General features: G+C 42.1%; 1 protein-coding gene across 7 annotated transcripts in view; it reads left to right on the top strand.

The window, feature by feature from the left end:
• Nucleotides 1-27,509, top strand: part of LOC122556087 (myoneurin-like) — a 100,393-nt gene that overhangs the window by 15,472 nt on the left and 57,412 nt on the right. For all 7 annotated transcript variants that reach the window (XM_043702527.1, XM_043702529.1, XM_043702530.1 and 4 more), the window contains exons 5-7: nt 13,022-13,200; nt 14,062-14,145; nt 20,366-20,452. In XM_043702527.1, the coding sequence (XP_043558462.1) occupies nt 13,022-13,200; nt 14,062-14,145; nt 20,366-20,452 (350 nt within the window). The remainder of the gene's footprint in view (nt 1-13,021; nt 13,201-14,061; nt 14,146-20,365; nt 20,453-27,509) is intronic.

Genomic DNA, 27,509 nt, shown 5'->3' with positions numbered 1-27,509 from the left:
GTACAAACCACACATTATGTCAAGTCCATTCTTGAGCATTTTCCATCACTGTCATCCATGGAGTCAGATTTGCTATTTTACAACCAGAAAGCTGTTTCTGTTCATCTGAAAAACTTTCTTTCCTTTATTAAAAGTATATCTGAGGTTTTTATTTGTTTCATTCATTGATTCATGGTATGTAGATATCACTGGCTGGACCACAATTTTGTGTCCATCCCTTTTTTTTTAAATTTAAAAATGGGATGTGGTTACCACTGGCTAGACCAGAATTTGTTGTCCATCACTAATTTTAAAAAAATCATTCATAGTATGTGGGTAACACTGGTTAGGCCTGCATTTATTGCCCAGTTCTAAATACCCTGATGAGATTGATAGTGAGTTTCCTTCATGAATCACTGCAGTCCATGTTGTGTAGATCTAGCAACAAAAGAACATCAAATATAATTTCATATCAGGGTGGTGTGTGGTTTGAAGGATATTTGGAGGTGCTGGTGTTCGCATGCATCTGCTGTCCTTGTCTTTCTTGGAAGGTATTGTTGAAGGAGTTTTAGTGAGATACTGTAATGTATCATACAGCTGGCGTTCACCACTTTGCATCAGTGCTGAAGAGACTGAATGTTGTAGGTGATTGGTCGGGTGCCATTCAAGACTTGGTGGATTGCTGCAGATATCAACCCTGTTTCTACTTAGTATTGTTACTGATTCGGACTATATCATCTAGACTTGCATCTTCTCTCTCAGTGCAAAACAAATCCACTTATTCAATTGCAATTTGTAGCTGACTGGCAATGATCTCTTACCAACCTTTTATATACAAGCTATTTCCCATACTTAGATCATGTTAAGGACCGAGAGAGAAATTTTCAAACGTTCATCTTCTTAAACTGGTGTTGGGTATTTTTGATTATTAAACTTTGAATCCACAAAAGCAACAGTGAATTGAGAAAAGAAGATCTGTCCTCTTTGAAATAGGTCTCTTATTCCCACACCATGATATTCCCATGTGGTTGTTGACACCTGCAGCTCACCAACCTTATTTATCTCATTTTGTGGATTCACATAGGTATGCTGTAAACCTAATTTAGACCCCAATATATTTCACCTTCCTCTGACACCACCTAACAGTCATTATTTCTTACTCTAATTCTCTTTGTCTCCCATAATCTCTTGTGCATATCGGTTCCCAACCCCTGCCGAGTTAGTTTAAATCCTTCCAAAAGTAAGAGGAAACATCCCCATGAGGACAGAAGTTCTACTTCTGTTTAAATGTAGCCTGTTCACGTGTATAAGCTAGTCCCAAGTCCTAAAGAATTCTACTTTGCATCATTTCTCCAGCCACCCATTCAATTTTGCAAGATTTGTAGCTCAGGTTGAGGTTTAGAGTGTAGGTTTGCTCGCTGAGCTGTAGGTTTGATATCCAGACGTTTCATTACCTGGCTAGGTAACATCATCTACAAACTACAAACCTGCGTATACAGAAAACTGACCAAATACTTAACTACACCAGCAACCATCCCAACACACACACAAACGAAGCTGTACCAGAACACTATTCCAACGAGCTACCTCACACTACAGCACAGACGAACTTCGGAAAACAGAGAATAACCACCTATACAACGTATCCAAGAAGAATGGATACTCAAAAAATACAGTCAGCAGATTTCTCAAGAACAAACCACGACAAGACAGCCAGAAACCCTAACCAACTTACCATACATCAAAGAATATCAAAAATGACAGCCAGACTACTAAGACCCCTTGGAATCCTAGTAGCACACAAACCCACCAACACACTCAAACAAAACCTAACAAACTTAAAAGACCCAGTACAACCCATGGACAAAACCAACGTCGTCTACAAAATTCCATGCAAGGACTGCTACAAACACTACATAGGACAAACAGGGAGAACGTTAGCCACCAGGATACAAGAACACCAGCTAGCCACAAAAAGACACGACCGTCTGTCCCTCGTAGCCCTACGCACAGAGGAAAAAAAAAACACCATTTCGACTGGAACAACACATCTATCCTGGGACAGGCTAAGCAAAGACATGCCAGAGAATTCCTAGAGGCCTGGCACTCTAACCACAATGCCATAAACAAACACATAGATCTAGATACCATCTATCAACCCCTCAGAAAACGAATAGGAAATGCCATCACCACAAACCCAAGAACCCCATCCAGGACAAACATATAAATAGAAAGCAGGAGACAACAGCTTCGCTTCACTTGGAGGTCGCCACTGATGATATTACCTAGCCAGGTAAAGAACGTCTGGATATCAAACCTACAGCTCAGCGAGCAAACCTACACCCTAATCCCATTCATTTGCTTTATCCTCCTAATGTTCTTCAGGGAAGGAAACTGCCATCCTTTCCTGGTCTGGCCTAAATGTGACTGCAGACCCACAGCAATGTGGTTGACTCTCAACTGCCCTCTGGGCAATTCGGAATGGGCAATAAATGCTTGCTTGGCCAGTGGCGCCTTCGTCCCATGAATGAATAATAAATATATGTATGTGTCAGTACTTTAGTCCTAAAATCTGCCCTTATAAAATTACTTTTACATGAGAGTTGCTCAAATCCATTTTTGCTCCTTCCAAAGAAGCTTTGAGAAGGTTGTGCTGAACTGCCTTGAGCCAATTTATTAGAATTCTTTTTGTGTAGTACACCCACAGCGCTGTTTGAGAAGAAATTCCAGAATATTAACACAGTGATAGAGAAATGACCACAGTTTGTTTTTATGATGTTGTTTGAGGAATAAAGGTTGACCAGGGCACTGGAAGGATCTTCTCTGATCCTTTTCAGAATAATTTTTAAATTAATTCTTGGGTGTGGGTGTCATTGGACAATCTACCATTTATTGTGTATCTCTAGTTGCTCTGGAGAAGATGGTGATGGTGAGCTGTCTTCTTGAACCACTGTGTGCCCACACTTTTGGCAAGAGAGTTCTAGGGTTTTGACCCAGCGACATTGCAAGAATGGCAATCTGCTACCCTTTTCCTTCTAGATGGAAGTGTTTGTTGGTTTGAAACGTATGGTTGGAGGAGCCTTTTTTTAAATTCATTTGTGGGATTTGGGTGTCACTGGCTGGCCAGCATTGATAGGCCATCCCTATTTCCCCTTGAGAATGTGGTGGTGAGCTGCCTTCTTGAATTGCTGGAGTCTAGTTGTTGTGGTTGACCCACAATGCCGGTAAGGAGGCAATTCCAGGATTTGACCCAACAACTGTGAAGGAACGGTGGTATATTTCCAAGTCAGGGTGGTGAGTGGCTTGGAGGGGAACTTGCAGGTGATGGTGTTCCCAAGTATCTGCTGCCCTTGTCCTTCTGGATGGAAGTGGTTGTGGGTTTGGAAGGGGCTGTCTAAGGATCTTTGGTGAATTTCTGCAGTGCATCTTGTAGATTGTACATACTACTGCTACTGAGCCCCGATGATGGAGGGAATGAATGTTTGTAGTTGTGGTACCAATCAAGTGGGGTTGCTTTGTCTTGAATTGTGTCAAGCTTCTTGAGTGTTGTTGGAGCTGCACCCATCCAGGCAAGTGGGGAGTATTCCATCACACTCAGACTTGTGCCTTTTAAAAGATGGATAGACTGGGGTGTCAGGAGGTGAGTTACTCACCGCAGAATCCCTAGTCTCTGACCTGCTCTTGTAGCCACAGTGTTTATTTGGTGAGTCCAGTTGAGTTTTTGGTCAATGGTAACCCCAAGGATGTTGACAGTGGGGGATTCAGTGATGGTAATACCGTTGAATGTCAAGAGATGGTGGTTAGAGTGTCCCTTATTAGTGATGGTCATTGTCTGGCGTTTATGTGGCGTGAATGTTGCTTGCCACTTGTCGGCCCAAATCTGGATATTTTCCAGATCTTGTTGCATTTGAGCACGGAATGCTTCAGTTTCTGTGGAGTTGCAAATGGTGTTGAACACTGTGTAATCATTGGTGGACATCCCCAATTCTGACCTGATGACAGAGGGAAGGTCGATGAAGCAGCTGAAGATTTTTGGGTGTTGATGAGTAACTAGAGTGTTTTGTAGTGGTGCACACTGCTGCAATTGAGTATTGGTGATGGAGTGAGTGAATATTTGTGGATGTGGTGCCAATCAAACAAGTCACTTTGCCTTAAGCAGCATTTTATGTACTTAGCGACGAAGATATAGCATTACTTCCTTGCAAGCCTAACCACAAGTGAACAACTCTCAAGTCAATAGCAAAACAGGAACCAATCTGCAGACTGTAACTCTGCAACTTTCAGCACTAGACCCTTTCTAAATCTCAGTTTGTTTGTCAAGGAACTAAAGTCATTAAACAGTTCTTTATTTTTGTTTTGGTTGTCTTTCTGCCAAAGTCTAACAGTCCCCATCAAATCAAGCATGCAATCTTCCAACACACTTCTGACTGTGCCTTGTAAATGATGGACAGGCTTTGGGGAGTCAGGAGGTGAGTTACTCATCGGATTCCTCGCCTCTGATCTCTTGTAGCTCCAGTATTTGTATTGTTGGTACAGTTCAGTGTTTGAATTGTTTAATTTCTATAATGCCATGGCATCTTTTACATCCACTTTAACAGGCTCCTGGAGCCTCAGTTTAATGTCTCACCTGAGATACCACCTCCTGTGCACTGCAGTGTACTGCCGTGCATCCTCTGTACAAGAGCATTAGTCTTCTCCTGGATCTAGGGGAGTCTAGCACCAGGGGAGACCGGATCAGGATACAGATTAGACCATTTAGTACTGAGGTGAGGAGCAATTTCAAAGGGTAGTGAACCCATAGAAGCCTCTATCACAGAAGGCTGTGGTGATCAAATGTTTAGGTTTTAAAGGTGTCAAGGGAATGGGGAGAAAGTGGGAATATGGCTTTGAGATGGAAGATCAATCATGATTATGTTCAATAACAGAACAGGGCTAAAGAACTGAATGGCCTTCAGTGTTTAATTTCTATGATGGTCTATTCAAGTTCCTGTGAGAGAGATGTGGTCTCACCAATACCCTCTATAACTGAAGCATAATATGTTAAATTCTTCTTGTAACAAAGGGTTGCACCCATTACTCCTCTTTGGTTGTCTGCTGTTCCTACATACTAACTTTCCAAGCACCATAACACCTATAACTCTTACAACCCCAGAATTCTGCAGTCATTTTTGTTTAAGTAAAACTGCAATTTGTTCTTTCTGCCAAAGAGCAACTTCACGTTTTCCCAAATATACTCCAAACAGGTTATCTACTAAGCTGTGGTGCAGAATTAGGATGAGGTGCACAGCTCTGCAATATCATTTGACCCTGTTTATCAAGAGCCCAAGGTATAATGGGGTGACTCTCTCTCGGTTCTTCCAGTTAAAGAATTCCACAGATTCACTCGAGGGGTGGGGAGGGGGAGAGAGAGAGAGAGAGAGAGAGAGAAGTAATTACTTGTCATCCTCACCACTTGCCTTCCTACCCATTTGTTGACACAATCACATTGCTGACAGCTACAAAACAATAGAAGGTTTGGGTAGCAGGTCAGTTAAACATTGATTTACTATTGAGTTAACAATTTAGCTTTCAGAGGTTGAATATTGATTCCTGGAGATTTCTGTGATTCTCAAGAAATATTTTCTGCAAGTGGTTTGGTTTTCCTCAAGGGTTATGTTGTTACTTAGCGATGAAGAGATAGCATTATTTCCTTGCAAGCCTAACCACAAGTGAACAACTCTCAAGTCAATAGCAAAACAGGAACCAATCTGCAGACTGTAACTCTGCAACTTTCAGCACGAGACCCTTTCTAAATCTCAGTTTGTTTGCCAAGGAACTAAAGTCATTAAACAGTTCTTTATTTTTGTTTTGGTTGTCTTTCTGCCAAAGTCTGACAGTCCCCGTAAGACACTGTAGTAGAATCTGCTTTGCCATTAAATGATGTTATAACTCATCTGATAATCCTCACCTCTACTTTCCTGCTCTTTCCCCATAAACCTTTATTCCCTTCCTGATTAAAAATCTATTTCAGTCTTCAATATTTTAAAATATAATTAGAAATCATGCAGACTCTACATCCATCTGCATTAAAGAATTCTACAGATTCACAGCCCTCTCAGAGAAGAAATTACTTGTCATCTTCACCATTTGCCTTCCCATGTACATTTGTGTCATCTGCAAACTTGGATATAGAACGTTAATCTTTCTTCATCCAAGTCATTAATGTACATTGTAAATGGTTGTGGCCCTAGCAATGATCCATGTCACACTCCACTACTTGTTGCTATCATGAAAAAGCCCTCCTTATTCCAACTCTGTCTCCTATTAGTTTGTCAATCCTCTATCCATGCAAATATGCTACCTTCAACACCTAGGGCACTTATTTAGCAGCCTAACATGTACTTTTAACAAATGCTTTAGAAATTCCAAATATATTACATCCACTGCTTCCCTTTTATCTATCCAGTTTGATACCTTAAAGACTTGTAGGAAAAGTCATGCTTAACAAATTTATTACATGAAGCTAGACTGATACTGCTTAATCCTATTTTGTATTTTTAATGCTCTACTTTTACATCCTTTATAATAGACTCTAGCATTTTCCTAATCTAAGATAGAGTCATAGAGATGTACAGCACGGAAACAGACCCTTCGGTCCAACCTGTCCACGCCAACCAGATATCCCAACCCAATCTAGTCCCACCTGCCAGCACCCGGCCCATATCCCTCCAAACCCTTCCTATTCATATACCCATCCAAATGCCTCTTAAATGTTGCAATTGTACCAGCCTCCACCACATCCTCTGGTAGCTCATTCCATACACATACCACCCTCTGCGTGAAAAAGTTGCCCTTTAGGTCTTTTTTATATCTTTTCCCCTCTCACCCTAAACCTATACCCTCTAGTTCTGGACTCCCCCACCCCAGGGAAAAGACTTTGTCTATTTATCCAATCCATGCCCCTCATAATTCTGTAAACCTCTATAAGGTCACTCCTCAGCCTCCGACGCTCCAGGGAAAACAGTCCCAGCCTGTTCAGCCTCTCCCTATAGCTCAATTGGCCTACATTTTTTGTCTACTTCTATTTTAAATAATGGTGTCACATTGGCAGTTTTCCAATTCTCTGAGAATCTAATGATTCTTAAAAGATTGCTATCAGTGGATCCACTATCACTGTCTTCTAGCTACTTCTTTGGTTCCCCATTTTCATTCTCTATGGGGTCTGTGTTAACTTTGATGTCTTTCTCTTTATATTTAAAATAAGCTCTTGCTGTCTGTCTTGATATTACTTGCAAGTTTATCTTTACCTCAAAGTTTATCCTTTTTTTTGATCAGCTTCTGTTGGTTTCTAAAACTGTCCCAATTCTCTGGCTTATCACTAATCTTTGCCACAGTGTATGTTTTTTTCCTTCAATTTGATGCTAATCTAAACTTCCCTGGTTAACCATGGTTGACTTACCCAGTCCTCAAATCTCTCTTTATCACTGCAATACATCTTTGTTGTGAGTCATGAACCATTTTCATAAACATCTGCATTGTTCCTCAGGTGTCTTTGCTGCTTAACTCCTTTTCCTGTCCACTCCAGCTAGCTCTTCCCTTGTTCCTAGCAACCCAAGTTCCTCCCTTTCAAGCTAAATGCTAAATTCTGCCAAATTATGGTCACTGTTCCTGAGGGGATCTTTTTCTGACATCATTTATTAAAACTGCCTCATTACATATTATAAGATCCAAAATAGCCTAATTTGTGATTGGATCCATAACACATTATTCCAGGAAACTGACCCAAACACACTCAGTTTTCTTTCTCGTGGCTAACTCTGCCAACCTGATTATTTAAATCTGCAGGATGATTAAGGTCATCCATGATCAACAATATACTGTCATCTTTTTAAATGCCGTGGTTATCTCCAGATATATTCTCTGTCTCACCATATATCTACTTACAGGAGTACCTAATAGACAATTCCTACCAGTGGCATCTTCCAGTTTTTATTTCTTGTCTCCAGCCATATAGATTCTATAATTTACAATCCAAAATCATTTCTTACTACCATACTTATTTCATCCTATATTAGCAAAGGTACCCACCACATTTTCCTTCCTGCCTGTCTTTTCCAGAAGGTAAATACCTCAATATTGGATTCCCAGCTTTGATAGCTTTGTGACCATATCTCTATATTGAGTATAAAATCATATCCAGTAACCAGTAATTGCAATAAATTCATTCATTTTGTTCTCAATACTGTGTTTATCCAAGTAAAGAGCTGTTAATTTTGCCTCTTCACCACTTTTCCCTCTTTGACACTATTTAATGCTGTCATTCCATGTTTGTACACTGTCTCTTCCTGTTGCATTCTGGCTGTCCTGGAAAGCTGCCATATCCTGTTGCTTTACAAGTCTACATTATCATCCCCAGTTAGTTCAAAGCGCTCTCTACAGCCCTAGTTATTCAATTCAACGGGACACTGGTCCCAATATTGTTCAAGTTAAGCCCATCCCACTAGAACAGCTCCCTTCACAGTGTGAAAAGAGGCCATTTGGTCCATCGCATCTGTATTGATCTTCTGAAGAACATCCCACCCTAACCCCTATCCTATCCCCAAACCCCTGCATTTACCATGGCTAATCCATCTAGCCTGTGCATCTTGGACACTATGAACAATTTAGTACAGCCAATTCATCTAACCTGCCCATCTTTGGACTATGGACACATGTAGCAGAAACCCAATCAGACATGGGGAGAATGTATAAGTTCAACACAGACAGCCACCTGAGGCTAGAATCAAACCCAGGTCTCTGGTACTATGAGACAGCAGTACTAACCACTGAGCCAGTGCTTCTACCCTACTAGTACAAATAACCCACAAACTGAAATCCGTTCTGCACACTCCAATCTTTGAGCCATATAATGTTTTGACTTTGTTTACCGTATGCCAGTTTGCCCATATCTGGTGGTATTTGTGAGGTTATTACCATTGAAGTTCTGATGTGTAATTTCGCTCCTAATTATTCAAAACCTTTCTGCAGAACAACCTTTCTAGTTTTATCAATGTTGGTATCATTTCTAAGTCATAATTTTGAGGTCCAGTAAGGAAATGTTTAAGTTTGCATAGGCCCTACCAAAATTTGAGGTAAAGGTTGTGGAGATGTTGTTTATGTCATGTGTGAAAATGACTAAACGAATGAATTAGACCACATTGCAAGGGAAATCCATGGGATGAATCAGGGTTTGTGAGGACGTGTCCAAAAACAAAAAGCCACAGATGACATTGTAGCTTTAACTACAACTAAGAGACCAGAGTACAGAAGAAGTACATAGACTAAACGAGACATATGGAATTTTCTATCTAAAGGGAAGATAACTATCTAAAGGGAAGATTTCTTCAAAGGAATCGTTGAAGTCCATAACAATACTAAGGAACACAAGGGCTGCTCAAACTCTTCATGTTGGAAAATAATTTAGTTTTTCCTCCAGAGCGTTCATTGAAAGGCATGGTATTGGTAAATGGGATAGATGGAGAGTATTTCCAGTGACAGAGTTGATTTACCCCTGGGGAGTGATTTAGCAGGACTAAATGTTATAGATTCAACTATGTTCACAGCAAGTCCAATTGAGGCTAAAGAGATGGAATAGTTACAAGAAGAGGTTTGAATATTTTTCCATCAGGTATAATAATCAAAGCATTGACTGAGCAAAATCAGTCACCAGTGGTCAAGATAATAGCATACATATGCAGATATTGAAGGGATACTAGCACATGCCAGTAACACTCAGGACAAATGAAATTTCTGCTTTAATTGCAACAGATGGGTTATATCAATGTTTAGTGATGCCATTTGAATGCCACAGCTTCATTCCAGAGGCTATGAATAAATTTATAGTTTATTTCACTAACAATGTAGTTGATTTAGATTATGTCATAGTATATAGGGGAGGTAATGGCCTAGTGGAATTCGATAGACTATTAATCCAGAAACTGTGCTAATGTTCTGGGTACCCAAGTTCAAATCATGCCACGACCAATGGTGGAATTTGAATTCAATAAAAGTAAAACCTGGAATTAAGAATTCACTGGTGACCATGAAACCTTTGTTGGAAAAAATACATCAGGCTCACAGGGAAGGAAATCCTCACTGGCTATGGCCTGCATGTGACTCCAGACCCACAGCAATATGTTGACTCTCAACTACCCTCTGAAATGGTCTAGTAAGCTACTCAATTGTGTCAAATGCTACAAAATCTCAACAAAGACATGAAACCAGATGGATTAAATTGACCAAATCAAGTTGACTCCGCAGAATCCTCCATAGAAACATCTGGGGGCAAATATCAAAACTGTGAAAGCTGTCTCTGAAACTAGTCAAGCAACAGTCTGACATAGTCATCTTTATGGAATCACACCTGACAGACAACATCCCAGACACCACCATCACCATGTCTGGAAATGTCCCACCAGCAGGACAGACCCACCAGAGGTGGTGGCACAGTGGTGTATAGTCGGGAGGGAGTTGCCCTCAACATTTGATTTCATGAAGTCTCGTGGTTTCCGGTTAAACATGGGCAAGGAAATTCCACATACCATCCTCCCTTGCTGATGAATCAATACTCTATGTTGAACAACACTTGGAGGAAATAATGAGGGTGGCAAGGCTGCAAAATGTACTCTATTCAGTATTTCAAAATTCTACTGTTAGGAGTGGCTCAGCAGCACTGATTGATCTGGTTGGGTCTTAAAAGGACAGAGCTGCTAAACTGGTTTGTGGCAAATGGTGAGGGAACCAACAAGAGGGAAAACTAGACTTCTCATTCCTTACCAATCTGCTGGCTGCAAATGCATCTGACCATGACAGTATTGGTAAGAGTGACAACTGCACAGTTCTTGTGGAGATGAATTCCCACCTTTACATTTAGAGTACCCACTGTTTGTGATGTGTGGCACTATCACTGTACTAAATGCATAGACTTCAAATAGATCTAGCAACTCAAGACAAGGCATTCGTACTGTGGGCCATCATCAGCAGCAAAAGTTGTACTCCAGCACAATATGCAACCTCATGCCCTGGCTTATCCCCACTCAACCCAAGGGATCAGCACTGGTTCAATGGCAAAAGCAGAAAGGCATTATTGGAGCAGTACCAGGCATAACTAAAAATGAGCTGTCAACCTAGAGAAGCTACCAAACAAGACTACTTAGATGCTAAACATCATAAGCAGCAAATGATAGACAGAGCTAAGTGATCCCATAACCAATAGATCAGATCTAAGCTCTGCAATCAGTTGGAATCATATGTGCCACATAGGAATATAGTTGTGATTGTTGGAGGTCAGACAGCTCAGCTTCAGGACATCTCTGCAGGACCTCTTCAGGGTAGTGTCCTAGGGCTATCCATCTTCACCTGCTTCATCAATTACCTTCCCTGTAACATAAGGTCAGAACTGGGCATGTTTGCCAATGATTGCACAATGTTCAGCATCATTCATAACTCCTCAAACACTGAAACAGTCCATGGTGAACCATAACAAATTCTGGACAATGTCCAGGCTTGAGCTAACAAGCGACAAGTAACATTCACGCCACACAAATGCCAGGCTATGACCATCACCAATAAGACCATCTCCATTGCCCGTTTGACATTCAATGGTGTTACCATCACTGAATCACCTCCTATCAACATCCTGGGTATTACCGTTGATCAGAAACTCAACTGGAATTGCCACATAAACACAGTGGCTACAGGGGACAGGTCAGAGGCTAGCAATATTACAGCAAGTGACTCACCTGTCTCCCCAAAGCCTATCTACTGTTTACAAGGCACAGGTCTTGTAGGGCAATCTAGGGCAGCAAAATCAATATCTTTCAAAACCAAGACCACTTCCATCTGAAAGGACAAGGGCCTTTGGAATGAGAGACTCTTCAGATGGAATTGTTCATTTAAACCATTTAATATAAAGATTCTTTACATTTCTGTACTGGAAGAGTTATTTTAATTGCAGTCCCATTGTTTCAGATGTGAGTTAAAGGTTTAATAAACGCTAAGATATAGTGTAAGGGGAAAAGAAGGATGATTGAATGTAGACCTTAATTCACTTTTTGCGTATCATGTAGCTTGTGATGAAACACATTTCTAAAATAGTATGGCCATTCCTTTAGTATCTTTGGGTCAGAATCTTAGAATTTCCTTCCTAATGGCATTGTGAGTTCACCTGTAGAACATAGACTGCAGCCATTCAAAAAGGCAGTTCCTCACCACCTTCATAATGGCAATCCAATCAGTGATGTTTGCACTGTGAAAAGGGTTGTTTTTAAAAACCAATGATTGTGGGAAGGATTGCTGCATTTTTTTAAAAAGCAGGCTCCCAACATTGATTATAGATACTGTTTACACTGCTGCTTGTTCAAGTGGTGGGGGAGGTGTTTAATGCAGAGCCAGGAGGTTTATATAAAGTGAGAGTCAGCTGGCAACAAGTAATTGGTCTGTGGTGTGGTGATCAGTTTCAGTGGATAAGGCTGTCTGCCTTATACCAACTATGTGATCAGCTTCCAGGTACCTAATCAGTGTTTGGGTGTGAATGATATTGTTAGAAGCCTTTGGACCTCCAGACTAGATGGTAGTGCTTTCTCTCTGTCTCTCTCCAGCCACTAATAGATCCAATTGGGAATTGAATTGAGAAACGTTTACCCAGAGAATAGTGAAAATGTAGAACCAATGCACATAAGAAATGATTGAGGCAATTAGTGTTGATGCATGTGAAGGGATATGTTGTTAGGGTTAAATAGAGTTTTAAAGAGATTTGTGCTGGTCATAAGAACTGCAATGGGCCATTTGTTTTAAATGACCTTTTTCATGTTCGAAGTTGAATATCTCCTGGAAATTGTGATTGAATCTGCTTCCACCAATGTTTATAGCAGTACCTTCTGGACCATTATCATTTCTTGCATTAAAAGAAAATTCTTCTAATCTCTTAATTGGATGAATTACTATTTATCTTCAGTCTGCATCCTCTCATTACCAGATTCCAGTGTGCCATTTTCAAAGTGTTTCTCTGGCCTTGTTTCTACAGGAAGCACAGTGGGGAGAAACCATATGTGTGTGACCGGTGTGGCCAGCGCTTTGCTCAGGCCAGCACTCTTACGTACCATGTGCGACGTCACACAGGAGAGAAACCTTACATCTGCGATACGTGTGGAAAGGCATTTGCTGTTTCGAGTTCACTCATCACACATGCACGGAAACATACTGGTATGATCTGCTCAGTGCAGGGCTCTATATTAATATGTAACTTCATGGTTTAGAAGAGGAAGAGATGACTTGATTGAAACATAAAACCATGAAGAGACTTGACTGGGAGGATGTCAACAGGGTATTTCTTTTTATGGGAGAATTAGGGATCATTGATTAAAAATCAGGGGTTATTGATTTAAAACAAAGATAAGTCAAAATGTTTCTTGAGATCCATAATGATATCAAACCTTGAGCGCAGTTTCAACGGCACTCCAGAAGCTTGACATCATTAAGCAACAGCTAGGTTGATTGGTACTACATTAGCACCCAAATGACCTTTGACCTTCAAGGCCAAAACATTGTATGATTTCAAGAAGCTATTGAAGCTGCACTCATCCAACCAAGAGGGGAGTGTGCTGTCACATTCATGATTCATACCGTAAAGATAGTTGAAAACACGGGGGATTACCTGTTGCATTATTCCCAGCCTCTGACTGTTTTTTAGTCACAGTGATTTTATGACCTGATTGCATCTAGAGTAAGGTGTGTTTCAATGAGTATGTTCTGAGCTTCCTTGGTCCAAACTGGGTCTGATCAGCTGTCAAAGCCAAGCATGTTTTGCTGCTTGTGTACTCCAGCACTGACCTTCTGCCTTGGCACTAAGAGTATTACCAACTGAACCATGCTAGCACAATATAAAATGGTATGTGGCTGGTGCAGCTGGAGAGCGTATGTCATGGCAGGTGATTTATTGTGAGGGAGAACAAGGACCAAGGCCCCTCTTATCACCCATAATTAGTCACTGACAATGATAATTTTAAACTGTTTCAGATTGTTGAAAGTATGTTACACAACCATGTTCCACTCTGTCTGTTGTAGGTGAGAAGCCATATAGCTGCCGGACATGTAATAAAAGTTTCATCTCTTCAGGAGAGCTGAATAAACATAGCCGATCACACACTGGTAAGTAGCGGCATTCTGAGGTGGTCAGGAACCTATGTTGGTCCTCAATCAGCAGAACTTTAAAATTCTAGTGCAGATTGTTAACTTATAGCTTTCCCAGTGGACAAATTAATAAAGAGTACTAGCAATTTAACCCCCTTACCCTCAGTTTGGTTTGGTACAGAGGATAGTTTTGGTGGGGAAGCATGTGAGGGTAAAGTAAGTGAAAGAGGCAATGGGGAAATCAATGGAGTAAGTGAATGAGTGAAAATGAATGTGCTGGGAACAAGGAAGATTGCAGCCTTCATGGGAATTCTGAGCAACTCAGCTGCTTGACGATGGATCAGGGAAGGCATTGCCACTTGCTGTACAAGCAGAACATGAGGAACTGCTGAATGAGTGACTGTGGCCATGCAATAACCATTGCACACATGTTAAACTCCTGCCCTCAGAGATTCTGTCCTGTTTATATCACTGTCATTCATATCATCCACTGAAGCCCTGAATAGATTGTTAACCTTGACATCAAGCTACAAGTGCTTCCCCAGCTATACAAATAAAGAAAGGGCACTAAAATTAGAAAATATGGATTAACCAACTATGAGCTATAATGAAAACAGTGTCAAACATAATAGCAGTTTTGGAAATCTTGAACAGTTCTCCTAAATGCATATTAGCTAGTATAGCAAGTCCAACATGAGAGAGTTTAGTCTAAGTGGAGGAAGTTCAGGAATGGAAATGACATGATGGGCAAGGTTTTCTATGGTGGAGATAATAGGTCAGTAAGTTTAAATAGTCATGGAAAAGGACAAAGCTAGACCAAAAGTTTTAAATTGGAGAAAGGCTAATTTTTACTTAGCTGCCGGGTATTTCATGAAAGTGGATTGAAAACAGCTAATTGTAAGTAAGTCAAGGTCAAAGCAATGGAGGCATTCGAGAAACAGGGAGGGAAGGTTCCACTTAAAAACATGGAGAGGAATCTCTGTAGTGTTACCTGAGCCACATGCAAATTGGCTTAATGGAAATCACATTAAAGAGATGAATGAAATACTGGGGCAGGTACCTATGTGGTAATGGAGGAGACTTGTGAAATATTAGATGTCATAAATGCACTGAGGAATTTTCAAGTAATATAACATCTTTGAAAGTAGATATTGTCAGGCAGGCCCAAGTAAAATGTATCTCAGGTTGCTTAAAGTTGTAAGGAAGAAATAGATTAGATTACTTACAGTGTGGAAACGGGCCCTTCGGCCCAACAACTCCACACCGCACCGCCGAAGCGCAACCCACCCATTCCCCTACATTTACCCCTTACCTAACACTATGGGCAATTTAGCTTGGCCAATTCACCTGGCCTGCACATCTTTGGACTGTGGGAGGAAACCGGAGCACCCGGAGGAAACCCACACAGACACGGGGAGAACATGCAAACTCCACACAGTCAGTCGCCTGAGGCGGGAATTGAACCCGGGTCTCTGGCGCTGTGAGGCAGCAGTGCTAACCACTGTGCCACCGTGCCGCCCACTAGCAGAGGCTCTGACCATCATTCTACAATTGTCTACAAGGTAGCAAAGAGTACAATGGGGGGATGGGGATGAAGGTGATAAGTCAGAGAGGAGGGTGGAGTGGTTAGGTGGAAAGGAAGATCGGCAGGTAGGAGAGGTCAGGAGGGCTGTGCTGAGCTGGAAGGCTGGAGCTGGGGTGAAGTGGGGGAAGGGGAAATGAGGAAACTGGTGAAATCCACATTGATGCCATGGGGTTGAAGTGTTCCGAGGCGGAAGATGAGGCATTCTTCCTCCAGGCGTCGGGTGGTGAGGGAACGGCGGTGGAGGAGGCCCAGGACCTGCATGTCCTTGGCAGAGTGGGAGGGGGAGTTGAAATGTTGAGCCACGGGGCGGTGTGGTTGATTGGTGCAGGTGTCCTGGAGATATTCCTAAAGCGCTCTGCGAGGAGATGTCCAGTCTCCCCAATGTAGAGGAGATCGCAGCGGGAGCAATGGATACAATAAATGACTTTGGTGGATGTGCAGGTGAAACTTTGATGGATGTAGAAGGCTCCTTTGGGGCCTTGGATGGAGGTGAGGGATGAGGTGTGAGCGCAGGTTTTGCGATTTCTGCAGTGGCAGGGGAGGGTGGGTTGTTGGGGGGCGTGGACCTGACCAGGTAGTCATGGAGGGAACGGTCTTTGCGGAAAGCGGAAATGGGTGGGGAGGGAAATATATCCCTGGTGTTGGGGTCCGTTTGGAGGTGGCAGAAATGTCGTCGGATGATTTGGTTTATGCGAAGGTTGGTAGGATGGAAGATGAGCACGAGGGAGGTTCTGTCCTTGTTACGATTGGAGGGGTGGTTTGAGGGCGGAGGCGCGGGATGTGGATGAGATGCATTGGAGGGCATCTTTAACCACATGGGAGGTCTCTAAAGGAGGCCATCTCGTGTCTTCTGTGGTGGAACTGGTCTTCCTGGGAGCAGATGCGGTGAAGGCGGAGGAATTGGGAATACCGGATGGCATTTTTGCAGGAGGTAGGGTGGGAAGAGGTATAATCCAGGTTGCTGTGGGAGTCGGTGGGTTTGTAAAAAATGTCAGTGTCAAGTCGATCGTCATTAATGGAGATGGAGAGGTCCAGGAAGGGAAGGGAGGTTTCAGAGATGGTCCAGGTGAATTTAAGGTCGGAGTGGCAGCCATTCCAGACCTGAACACTTACTGCTTCTTTTGCCATTTACATTAAATTGGTATTCTTTATTTCTGAACACTCCTAGCAGTGGGAACAGTTTCTCCTTATCTTGTCTTGTCCAGACCCTAAATGACTTTGAATGCTTCAATAAAATCTTCTTTCAGCCTTCTGTCCAATCAGTCCACATAACTGAAGTTCCTCATCTTCAGAACCATTTTTGTGAATCTTTTCTGTCCTTTTCTAATGCTTTCACATCTGTCCTCAAATATGATGCCCAGAACTGGACACCAGTGGAGGCCAAACCAATTTTTAATGCAGGTTTGTCATAACTTCCTTGCCTTGGTACACAATTCCCTATTTATAAATCACAGGATACTATATGCTTTACTAACCATTCACATAGCCTGCACTGCCACCTTAATTATTTTCTCACATGTCCCCAGGTCTCTCTGCTTCTGCACCCGTGTTAAAATTGTGCCCTATATTTTGTTCTGTGCAATTTTCTGACCAAACTGAATCACTTGACATTTCTGTTCAATTTCCTGCCTACCCATTCCACTCTATCATTTTAGATTTCTACACCATCCTGGTAATTCACAGCACTTTCAATTTTATGTCATCTAAAAATTCTGAAATTGTGTCTTGTACACCAAAGTCTAGATCATTAATATATTCCAACAAGAGTAGGGCTGGAAATTCTTGTATAACACTCCTCCAGTTCAAAATGTTCTGTTTCTAATTATGCTGCCAGGATCATAGCCATTGCAAGGTTTGTGAAGGTTTGTAGCTCAGGTTGAGGTTTAGGGTGTAGGTTTGCTCGCTGAGCTGTAGGTTTGATATCCAGACGTTTCATTACCTGGCTAGGTAACATCATCAGTGGCGACCTCCAAGTGAAGCGAAGCTGTTGTCTCCTGCTTTCTATTTATATCTTTCTCCTGGATGGGGTTCCTGGGGTTTGTGGTGATGTCATTTCCTGTTTGTTTACTGAGGGGTTGATAGACCCCTCTGAATCCTAGTAGCACACAAACCCACCAACACTCTCAAACAAAAGCTAACAACCTTAAAATACCCAGTACAACCCATGGACAAAACCAACGTCATCTACAAAATTCTATGCAAGGACTGCCATAAACACTACGTAGGACAAACAGGAAGAAAGTTAGCCACCAGGATACACGAACACCAGTTAGCCACAAAAGATACAACCCTCTCTCCCTCGTAGCCCTACACATGGATGAAAAAAAACACCATTTCGACTGGATCAACACATCTATTCTGGGACAGGCTAAGCAAAGACATGCCAGAGAATTCCTAGAGGCCTGGCACTCCAAAAACAACGCCATAAACAAACACATAGATCTAGATGCCATCTATCAACCCCTCAGAAAATGAACAGGAAATGACATCACCACAAACCCCAGGAACCCCATCCAGGAGAAAGATACAAATAGAAAGCAGGAGACAACAGTTTCGCTTCACTTGGAGGTTGCCACTGATGATGTTACCTAGCCAGGTAATGAAACATCTGGATATCAAACCTACAACTCAGTGATAAAACCTACACCCTAAATCATAGCCATTGCAATTGGTCCTTTTAGACCATGACCTTAACTTTACTATCACGTCTGTTCTGCGTCAACCTATCAAACACCATTTGGAAGTCTGTGTACACCACATTAACAGCATCATGCTCATTAACTCTTTCTATTATCCCCTCAAACAAAAACTTTAGTTAAACATGATGTACCCATAACAAATCAGGTTCTGGTTTTCCTTAATTAATCCACATTTGCCCAAGTGACTACTAACTTTCTCCGAAAATTCTTAATGCCATCACCATTGCCTGCACCAGCTAATGTGCAACCTAGACTTGTACAAGTTCAACCTTCCTCAAAAACAGATCCAGTTATCCAGGAATCTAAAGCCTCCTATGTCAAGTGATGCATTACATCCATTCAATCAGCCTATTCCTATATTTATTATCCCCTGCTGCCCTCATGATGGACGGAAGGTCATCGTGAAGCAGCTGAAGATGCTAGAACTCAATCCTAAAGAAGTCTTGCAGTGAAGTAATGTCCTGGGACTGAGATGATTGACTCCACCAACCACAACCTCCATTCTTTGTGCTAGGTATGACTCCAGCCAGTGGAGAATTTTCTCCATAATTTCCATTGACTCTACTTATGTTGGTGGTTCCTGATGTAGAGGTAATCACGCTTACCTCATCTCTGGAGTTCAGCTTTTTTTTGTTCATTTTTAAACCAAGGCTGTAATGAGGTCAGGAGTTTAGTGGTCTTGGCGTAACTGAGACTGAGCATCATTGAGCAAGTTATACCTTTGCTAGCGCTGCTTGATAATGCTCTCGAAACCCCTTTCCATCATTTTGCTGATGATCAAGAGTGGAGTGTGTGGTGCTGGAAAAGTGCACCATGTCAGCAGCATCTGAGGAGCAGGAGAATTTACATTTCAGGAATAAGGCTTGTAGGCCCGGGGGTTGAGAGATAATAGGAGGAGGTGGGGCTGGGAGGAAGGCAGCTGGGAATGTGATAGGTAGATGGGGGAGGGGAAGGTTATGGGTCAGAGAGGAGCCTCCAGTTCAACACTACCCTCTTGCCCTGTCCATCTTCCTTCCCACTTATCCACTCCACCCTACTCGCAGACCTATCACTCCCCCCCCACCCCCTCCGCCACCTTCATCTAACTATTATATTCCTAGCTACCTTCTCCCCCACCCCAGCCCCACCCTACTCCCATTTATATCTGTCCCCTTGGCCCACAAGCCTCATTCCTGATGAAGGGCTTATGCCCAAAACGTCGATTCTCCTGCTCCTCAGATGCTGCCTGACTTGCTGTGCTTTTCCAGCACTGCACTCTCAACTCTGATCTCCAGCATCTGTTTTGTTTTGTAATTGAAAATACCTGGAAATTTTCCACATTGATAGGTAGATGCCAGTGTTGTAACTGCACTGGAACAGCTTGACCAGTGTCTCAGCAAGTTCTAGAGTACAAATCTTCAGTCCTATTGGCAAAATGTTGTCGGAATCCATAGCCATTACATTATCCACTGCCTTCAGCCACTTACTAATTTTACATTGAGTGAATAGAATTGGCAGAAGACTATGTCTGTGATGTTATGAACTGAGGAAGGGGTGAGATAGATCATTCACTTGCCATTTCTGCCCAAAGATGGGTGCAGATATTTAGCTTTGTCTTTTGCACTGATGGGTTATGGGGAGCAAGCTGGGCAGTTGGACTAGGATTCGTGCAGGGCTGTGTGGACACAGTAGAGGCCATGGCTTCACGTTTAGCTTTGAAAAAGGGCTTACAGTGAGTATGTGGTGAGTGAGATTAGTTTAGGGATTGATATAAGGCAATGGGAGAGAGAGGGGCATTGGCATTAGTTTGGGTTTGATACAGGGCTATGGATACAGAGCAGAGCAGCAGGATTGATTTTTGGAAGTGTGGCCTAATGCTGATCCTAACTGAAATTTCCATTAAGAATCAGAAGAATTTTCTGCATGATAATTTGAACTATTTACATAAATATTTATTTTAAAATATTCCTTTCAGGTGAAAAACCTTTTGTCTGTGAATTATGTGGAAATTCATACTCTGATGTGAAGAATTTAAAGAAACATAGTAGTAAAGCTCATGATGGTGAGTATTTTCATCAAATTGTAAATACTGGCAGTGCATTAACACGTTATTCAGCCCATCTAACACCAAGATTTTCGACATAATACATTGCCTTCTGAAAGTTCCTATGAAATCTGATACTGCCAACTTTCCAGATGTTAAAAACCTATTTGAGGAATTGATACAGGGCCACAGGGAGGAAGGTGGACAGAGGAATGCGGATTGTGACAGGGTCAGAGAGTTTAATTTTGATACTGATACAGGGCTATGGGGAGAGCACAGAACAGTGGGATTGAGAGCAGTTTATGGAAGAAAGCAAAGCAATGGGATAAATTTGAAAAGAAATTGCCCATTTCCTTTCTAGTTTGTTTACCGATTATTTAGGACTATGTTGCAACCAATTTAAGCAGGATAAAAATGATTTCCTTCTTTGTCTCACTCCTTTACTCGTCACAAGGTTTGAATTTAAAAAGGAAAGTGACATGGCCCATGAGATGTCAGAAATGAGTCACATTTATTTCATAATAAATAATTAGTTTATTACAAACAAAAAACTTAGGTAAAGATAATTCAGAAAACATTTGAACTGTGCAAATGTGTACAACTACCCTTCTTGAAAAATGCTATAGACACATACATAAAACCAACACACAATACAGAACACCATGGGAACGGGTTCTTTGGCCCACCATTTCTGTGCCAACCATTATGTAATTTAAAACTAATTCTCTCTACCTGTTCATGCCGTATCCCCTCTATTCCCTGCCTTCTTACGTCTGTCTAAATCCCTGTTCTATGTGCTATGGTATCGATCTCTACTTGTCCCTGCTAAAATGTTCCAGGCTCCTTCCACCCTCAGGGTAAAACTCTGGCCTTGTACATCTGTTTTATATTTCTCCTCAATCTCACTTTAAATCTATGCCCTCTAGTATTTGACATTTCCCCCCTGGGGACACGACTCCACCTATCTGTGCCTCTCAATTTTATATACTTCTGACAAGTCGCCCTTCAGCCTCCAATGATCGAGCAAAAACAATCCAAGTTTGTCCAACCTCTCCTTATACCTAATATGCTCCAATCAAAGCAACATCCTGATAAATCTGATCCATCCTTTCCAAACCCTCTACATCTTTCCTACAGTGTGGTGACCAGAATTTTGCATAATACTCCAAATGTGGCCAAACTGAAGTTTTATACAGCTACAACATGACTTGCCAACTTTATCAGTTGAGGCACTGAGTATTAAAGGAAAACATACGTATGCTACCTTTACCACCTTATCCACTTGTGTTGCCACTTTCAGAGAGCCATGGACTTGCATCCCAAGATCTCTCTGTTTGTCAGTAAATGGAACGCCTATCTGCACAGCTTTCTGCCTCCTGTCTGCTCCTCAGTTAGTCCCACAGCGGCTGCAACCAATCCATGTGGTTGGAGAGGAGCTGCAGATGGACATACTTCCTGCAGACATTGTTTACAGGGACGTTCAACTTCTCACTGATCTCCCACATCTCACAGGAGGAGCATTCCACTCCATTAACTGCTGCTACTATTTCTCTAGTATCTATTAGATTAAAAGGAAAGGCAATGCTGCTCGCCCTCCTCAGCAAAAGCCAATGCTCATCTAAACCTGTGCTTTAACCTCAATAGCAGCACTCCAAAGTTGCCATTCCCTCCAAGAGCTTGCCTCCCTTTGACATGCTGCTGGTAGGAACAAAAAGATTCTCAGAATCTCCCAGTCACTTTTCACTCCTCTGGTAACTATGGCCATCTGTAAGTAACTGTGACTATTTATAGGCAGGCTTATCTTAAAATTGTGAAATAACAGTCAAATTCAGAAAATAAAAGTGGACCATAGCTGAAGTCATTATTCACACAAGCCTTGGCATTGGACAAGAGAACAAAGAACAATACAGTACAGGAACAGAACCTTCGACCCTCCAAGCCTGAGCCACTACATTTTGCCCTTCCAGGCTAAAACTCTTACAGGAACAGTAATCCTGTATCCCACTATTCCCTTCCTATTCATGTTTTCACTTTTCTTAAATGCTGCTTTGTGTCTGCTTCCACCATCTCCTCTGGCAAGGCGTACCAGGCGCTCACCACCCTTTGAGTGAAAAGCATGCCTCGTGTTCCGGTAACATATTCATGATAAGATTCACACATGTATTGGGACATAATTTTAACCCTTTCACCACAGTGCATGTGTTTGAAATTTCTCCCTTGCATTTTGAATCTGTGTCTCCTAGTAATTGACCTCTCCACTCTGAGAAAAAAGCCTCTACTCTCCACTCTATCCATGCCATTTTCAAAATCGCCTGTCAATTTCCTATGTTCCAGTGAAAACAAACCCAGTCTAGCGAACCCTGCTTCATAGCTAAAATCTCTATATTAGGCAACATACTGGTAACCTTTTCTTTACCCCATCCAAAGCATCCACATCCTTCTGGTGGTGTTGTGATCAGAACTGTATGCAATATTCCAAGTGTGGTCTAACTAAAGTTCTATAAAGCTGCAGCATTACTTGTCTATTCTTATATTCAATGCTCCTTCCAATGAAGGCAAGCATGTCATAGGCCCTTTTTCACTATCTCATCTACCTGCACTGCCACCTTCAGTGATCTTTGGACCTTCATACCCAGATCCGTCTGCATATTGATACTTCTAAGAGTTCTGCCATTCACTGTATAATTTCCATCTGAACTTGACCTTCCAAAATGTATCACCCAACATTTGTTTGGATTAAATTCCATCTGCCATTTTTCTGCCCACGCCTCCAACTGATCAATATCCTACAGTATCCTCTGACGATCCTCCTCCACCAATCTTTGTATTGTCTGCCAACTTACTAATTAACATAGAACATAGAACATTACAGCGCAGTACAGGCCCTTCGGCCCTCGATGCTGCACGCCCTGTCATACTAATCTGAAGCCCATCCCACCTACACTATTCCATGTACATCCATATGTCTGTCCAATGACGACTTAAATGCACTTAAACTTGGCGAATCTACTACCGTTGCAGGCAAAGCATTCCATACCCTTACTACTCTGAGTAAAGAAACTACCTCTGACATCTGTCTTATACCGATCTTCCCTCACTTTAAAGTTGTGTTCCCTCGTGTCTACCGTCCCCATACTTGGAAAAAGGCTCTCCCTGTCCACCCTATCTAACTCTGATTATCTTGTATGTTTCTATTAGGTCACCTCTCAACCTCCTTCTCTCTAACGAGAACAGCCTCAAGGCCCTCAGCCTTTCCTCGTAAGACATTCCTTCCATACCAGGCAACATCCTAGTAAATCTCCTCTGCACCCTTTCCAAAGCTTCCACATCCTTCTTATAATGCGGTGACCAGAACTATACACAATACTCCAAGTGTGGCCGTACCAGAGCTTTGTACAGCTGCATCATAACCTCCTGGTTCCAGAACTCAATCCCTCTATTAATAAAGGTAACCTCCTGGTTCCAGAACTCAATCCCTCTATTAATAAAGGCCAAAACACTGTATGCCTTCTTGACAACCCTGTCAATCTAGGTGGCAACTTTCAGGGATCTGTGTATATGGACACCGAGATCTCTCTGCTCATCTGCACTCCCAAGAATCTTACCATTAGCCGAATACTTTGCATTCCGATTACTCTGTCCAAAGTGTATCACCTCACACTTGTCCACATTAAACTCCATTTGCCACCTCTCAGCCCAGCTCTGCATCCTATCTATGTCTCTCTGCAACCTACTACATCCTTCGTCACTATCCACAACTCCACCAACCTTAGTGTCGTCCGCAAATTTACTAACCCACCCTTCTAAGCCCTCATCCAGGTCATTTATAAAAATGACGAACAGCAGTGGACCCAACACTGACCCTTGCGGTATACCGCTAGTAATTGGACACCAAGATGAACATGTTCCATCAACTACAACCCTCTGTTTTCTTTCAGCAAGCCAATTACTGATCCAAACTGCTAGTTCTCCACAGTTCCATTCCTCTGCTTTTTGTATAATAGCCTACTGTGGGGAACTTTATCGAACGCCTTGCTGAAATCCATATACACCACATCAACCGGTTAACTCTCATCTACCTGTTTGGTCACTTCGTCAAAAAACTCAATAAGATTCGTTAGGCATGACCTACCCTTCACAAAACCGTGCAGACTATCCCTGATAAGATTATTCTTTTCTAGATGGTTATAAATCCTATCTCTTATAACCTTTTCCAACACTTTACCAACAACTGAAGTGAGACTCACTGGTCTGTAATTACCAGGGTTGTCTCTACTACCCTTTTTGAACAAGGGAACCACATTTGCTATCCTCCAGTCCTCAGGCAGTATTCCTGTAGACAATGATGATCTGAAGAAAAATGCCAAAGGGCTCGGCAATCTCTTCCCTTGCTTCCCAGAGGATCCTAGGATAGATCCCATCCGGCCAGGGGACTTGTCTATTTTCACACTCTGCAGTATTTCTAATACCTCTTCCTTGTGAACCTCAGTCTCTTCTAGTCTAGATGCAAGTATCTCTGTATCTTCCTCGCCAACATTTTCATTTTCTATAGTGAACACTGTTGAAAAATATTTATTTAGTGCTTCCCCTATCTCCTCTGACTCCACACACAACTTCCCACTATTATCCTTGATTGGCCATAATTTAACTCTCATCGTTCTTTTATTCCTGACATACCTATGGAAAACCTTAGGGTTAACCCTGATCCTATCCGCCAACAACTTCTCTTGTCGTCTCCTGGCTCTTCTGAGCTCTCTTTTTAGATCTTTCCTGACTTCCTTGTAACCATCAAGCGCCCTAACTGAGTTTTCACATTTTGTCCTAACATAAGCCGCCTTCTTCTTGACCAGGGATTCCACTTGCTTAGTAAACCATGGCTCACGCGTAATATATCTTCCTCCCTGCCTGACAGGTACATACGTATCTAGGACACAAAGGAGTTTTTCCTTGAATAAGCTCCACATTTTTAATGTGCTCAACCCCTGCAGTTTCCTTCCCCATTCTACGCTTCCTAAATCTTTCCTAATTGCATCGTAATTTCTCTTCCCCCAGCTGTAACTCTTGCTCAGTGGAATACACCTTTCCATCACTAAAGTAAACCAGCTACTTTTTCCTACAAACCCTTTATGTAGATCACGAACAGCAGAGGTCCCAGCACTGATCCCTATGGAACTCAACTAGTCATTGCCCTCCATTCTGAAGAGTATCCTTCCACCGCTCCCCTCTGTCTCTTATGACTAAGCCAGTTCTGTATCCACCTTGCCAGCTCATTCCTGATACCATGTGGCTTCATGTTTTGTACCAATCTGCCATGAGGGATGTCTTTTTGTACCAGTTACAGTTGGTAAATTCCCCATTAAGACCTCTTCATTTTCCAGCAATGTAAACTTCCCTTTCAGAACCCTCTACTTGGGGGAATGCAATATTCCAATGGTTTTTCAGTTGTCAAACTTTGAGATAGGTTTCAGGGAGGAGAGACAGCAAAGCCTGTTCCATTCAAATTTACTAGCTTTATTACAAATCTCTAACTGGATCATGTGACACAGTTCGCCAAAAATATTATAGACTTGGTGACTCCAGTCGAGCAGCTGGTGTTCTTGATAAACGCAACATTTCTTTCCCACTGCAGCCAATTTGTTTTGTTTTCCAAAGTGTCCTGTCCGAAATGCCCAAGATTTGGATGTATGTCCAATCAATAATATTTAAAGTCAGCATCTCAAATATGAAGAGCCATTGGCATCAGAATTGTCCTGAATCACAGTAAACACAGAGCCCTTACTCTACCATTAGTATTAATCCATCAGTCTAGGAGACTAACTGTTCAATAAAGTATGCAAAGGGGGTATACGAGCAACAGAACCAGGCATACCTAAAAATGAGTTGGCAAAGGTACAAAATTATATTTCGTACCTTTGCAGCTTTATAGAACTTTAGTTAGACCACACTTGGAATATTGCGTACTACCAGAAGGATCTGGATGCTTTGGAGAGGGTACAGAAAAGGTTGCCTTGTGTGGAGGATTTTAGCTATGTACTATATTTGCATAGTAAACAGTAGAAGCAGCATGCATAGACAGAACTAAGCGATCCCACAATCAATTAATCCAGTTTAAGCTCTGCAGACCTGCATCCAGTCATAAATGGTGGTGGCTAATTAAACAACTACAGGAGGAGGCTTCACAAATATCCCCATTGTTAATCATGGGGGATCCCAGAAACTCTGCAAAACACAAGGCTGAAACATTCGTAGCCATCTTGAGCCAGGAATGGAGGAATCCATCTTGGCCTCCTCCTGAGGTCCCAGTTATCACACATGTCATGATATGATGTGATATGGCTGAATGCACTAGATAACTGCCAAAAGCTATGTGTTCCTGACAACACACCAGCAATACTACTGAAGGCTTAAGCCCAGAATTGACATGCCTTTAATCAAACTATCCCAGTACAACTATAACATTGGCATCTACCTGGCAATGTAAAAAAATTGTCTAGTTATGCTCAGCTCAGGAAAAACAGGACAAGTCTGACACGGCCCATTACTGACCTATCGGTATACTTTCAAAACAGTTCTTTTGCGCAGCACTTGCACAACAATAAGATACTCACAGTTTAGACTCTGACAGAGTTGCCCAGCTCTTGACCTCATTACAGCTTTGTCCAAACATGGACAAAAGAGCTATATTTCGCAGGTGAGTAGCAAGTGCATCCCTTCACGTCAAGGGCATGTTTGAGTATGTGTGGCACCAAGACCCTTAGGAGAAAGTGAGGACTGCAGATACTGGAGATCAGAGCTGAAAAATGTGTTGCTGGAAAAGTGCAGCAGGTCAGGCAGCATCAAAGGAGCAGAGAATCGACATTTCGGGCATAAGCCCTTCTTCAGGACCAAGAGCCTTACCAAAACTAGAGTTGATGGGCACAGGAGGGAATTTTCTTTGCTGGTTAGAGTTGTATCTAATGTAATGGCAGACAGACGGCGGAGGTCAGTACCAAAGGAGTACGATCATGGAGTCTTTACCAAGAAGTTGCTGAACTGTTAAGTCTCATCTTTTTCTGTAATAATGTTAAAGGGATTT

Source organism: Chiloscyllium plagiosum, chromosome 13 (assembly GCF_004010195.1).
Source record: "Chiloscyllium plagiosum isolate BGI_BamShark_2017 chromosome 13, ASM401019v2, whole genome shotgun sequence".
Lineage (NCBI taxonomy): Eukaryota > Metazoa > Chordata > Chondrichthyes > Orectolobiformes > Hemiscylliidae > Chiloscyllium > Chiloscyllium plagiosum.
The sequence above is the reverse complement of the archived record's forward strand: the minus strand, read 5'-3'. Positions and strand labels throughout refer to the sequence as shown.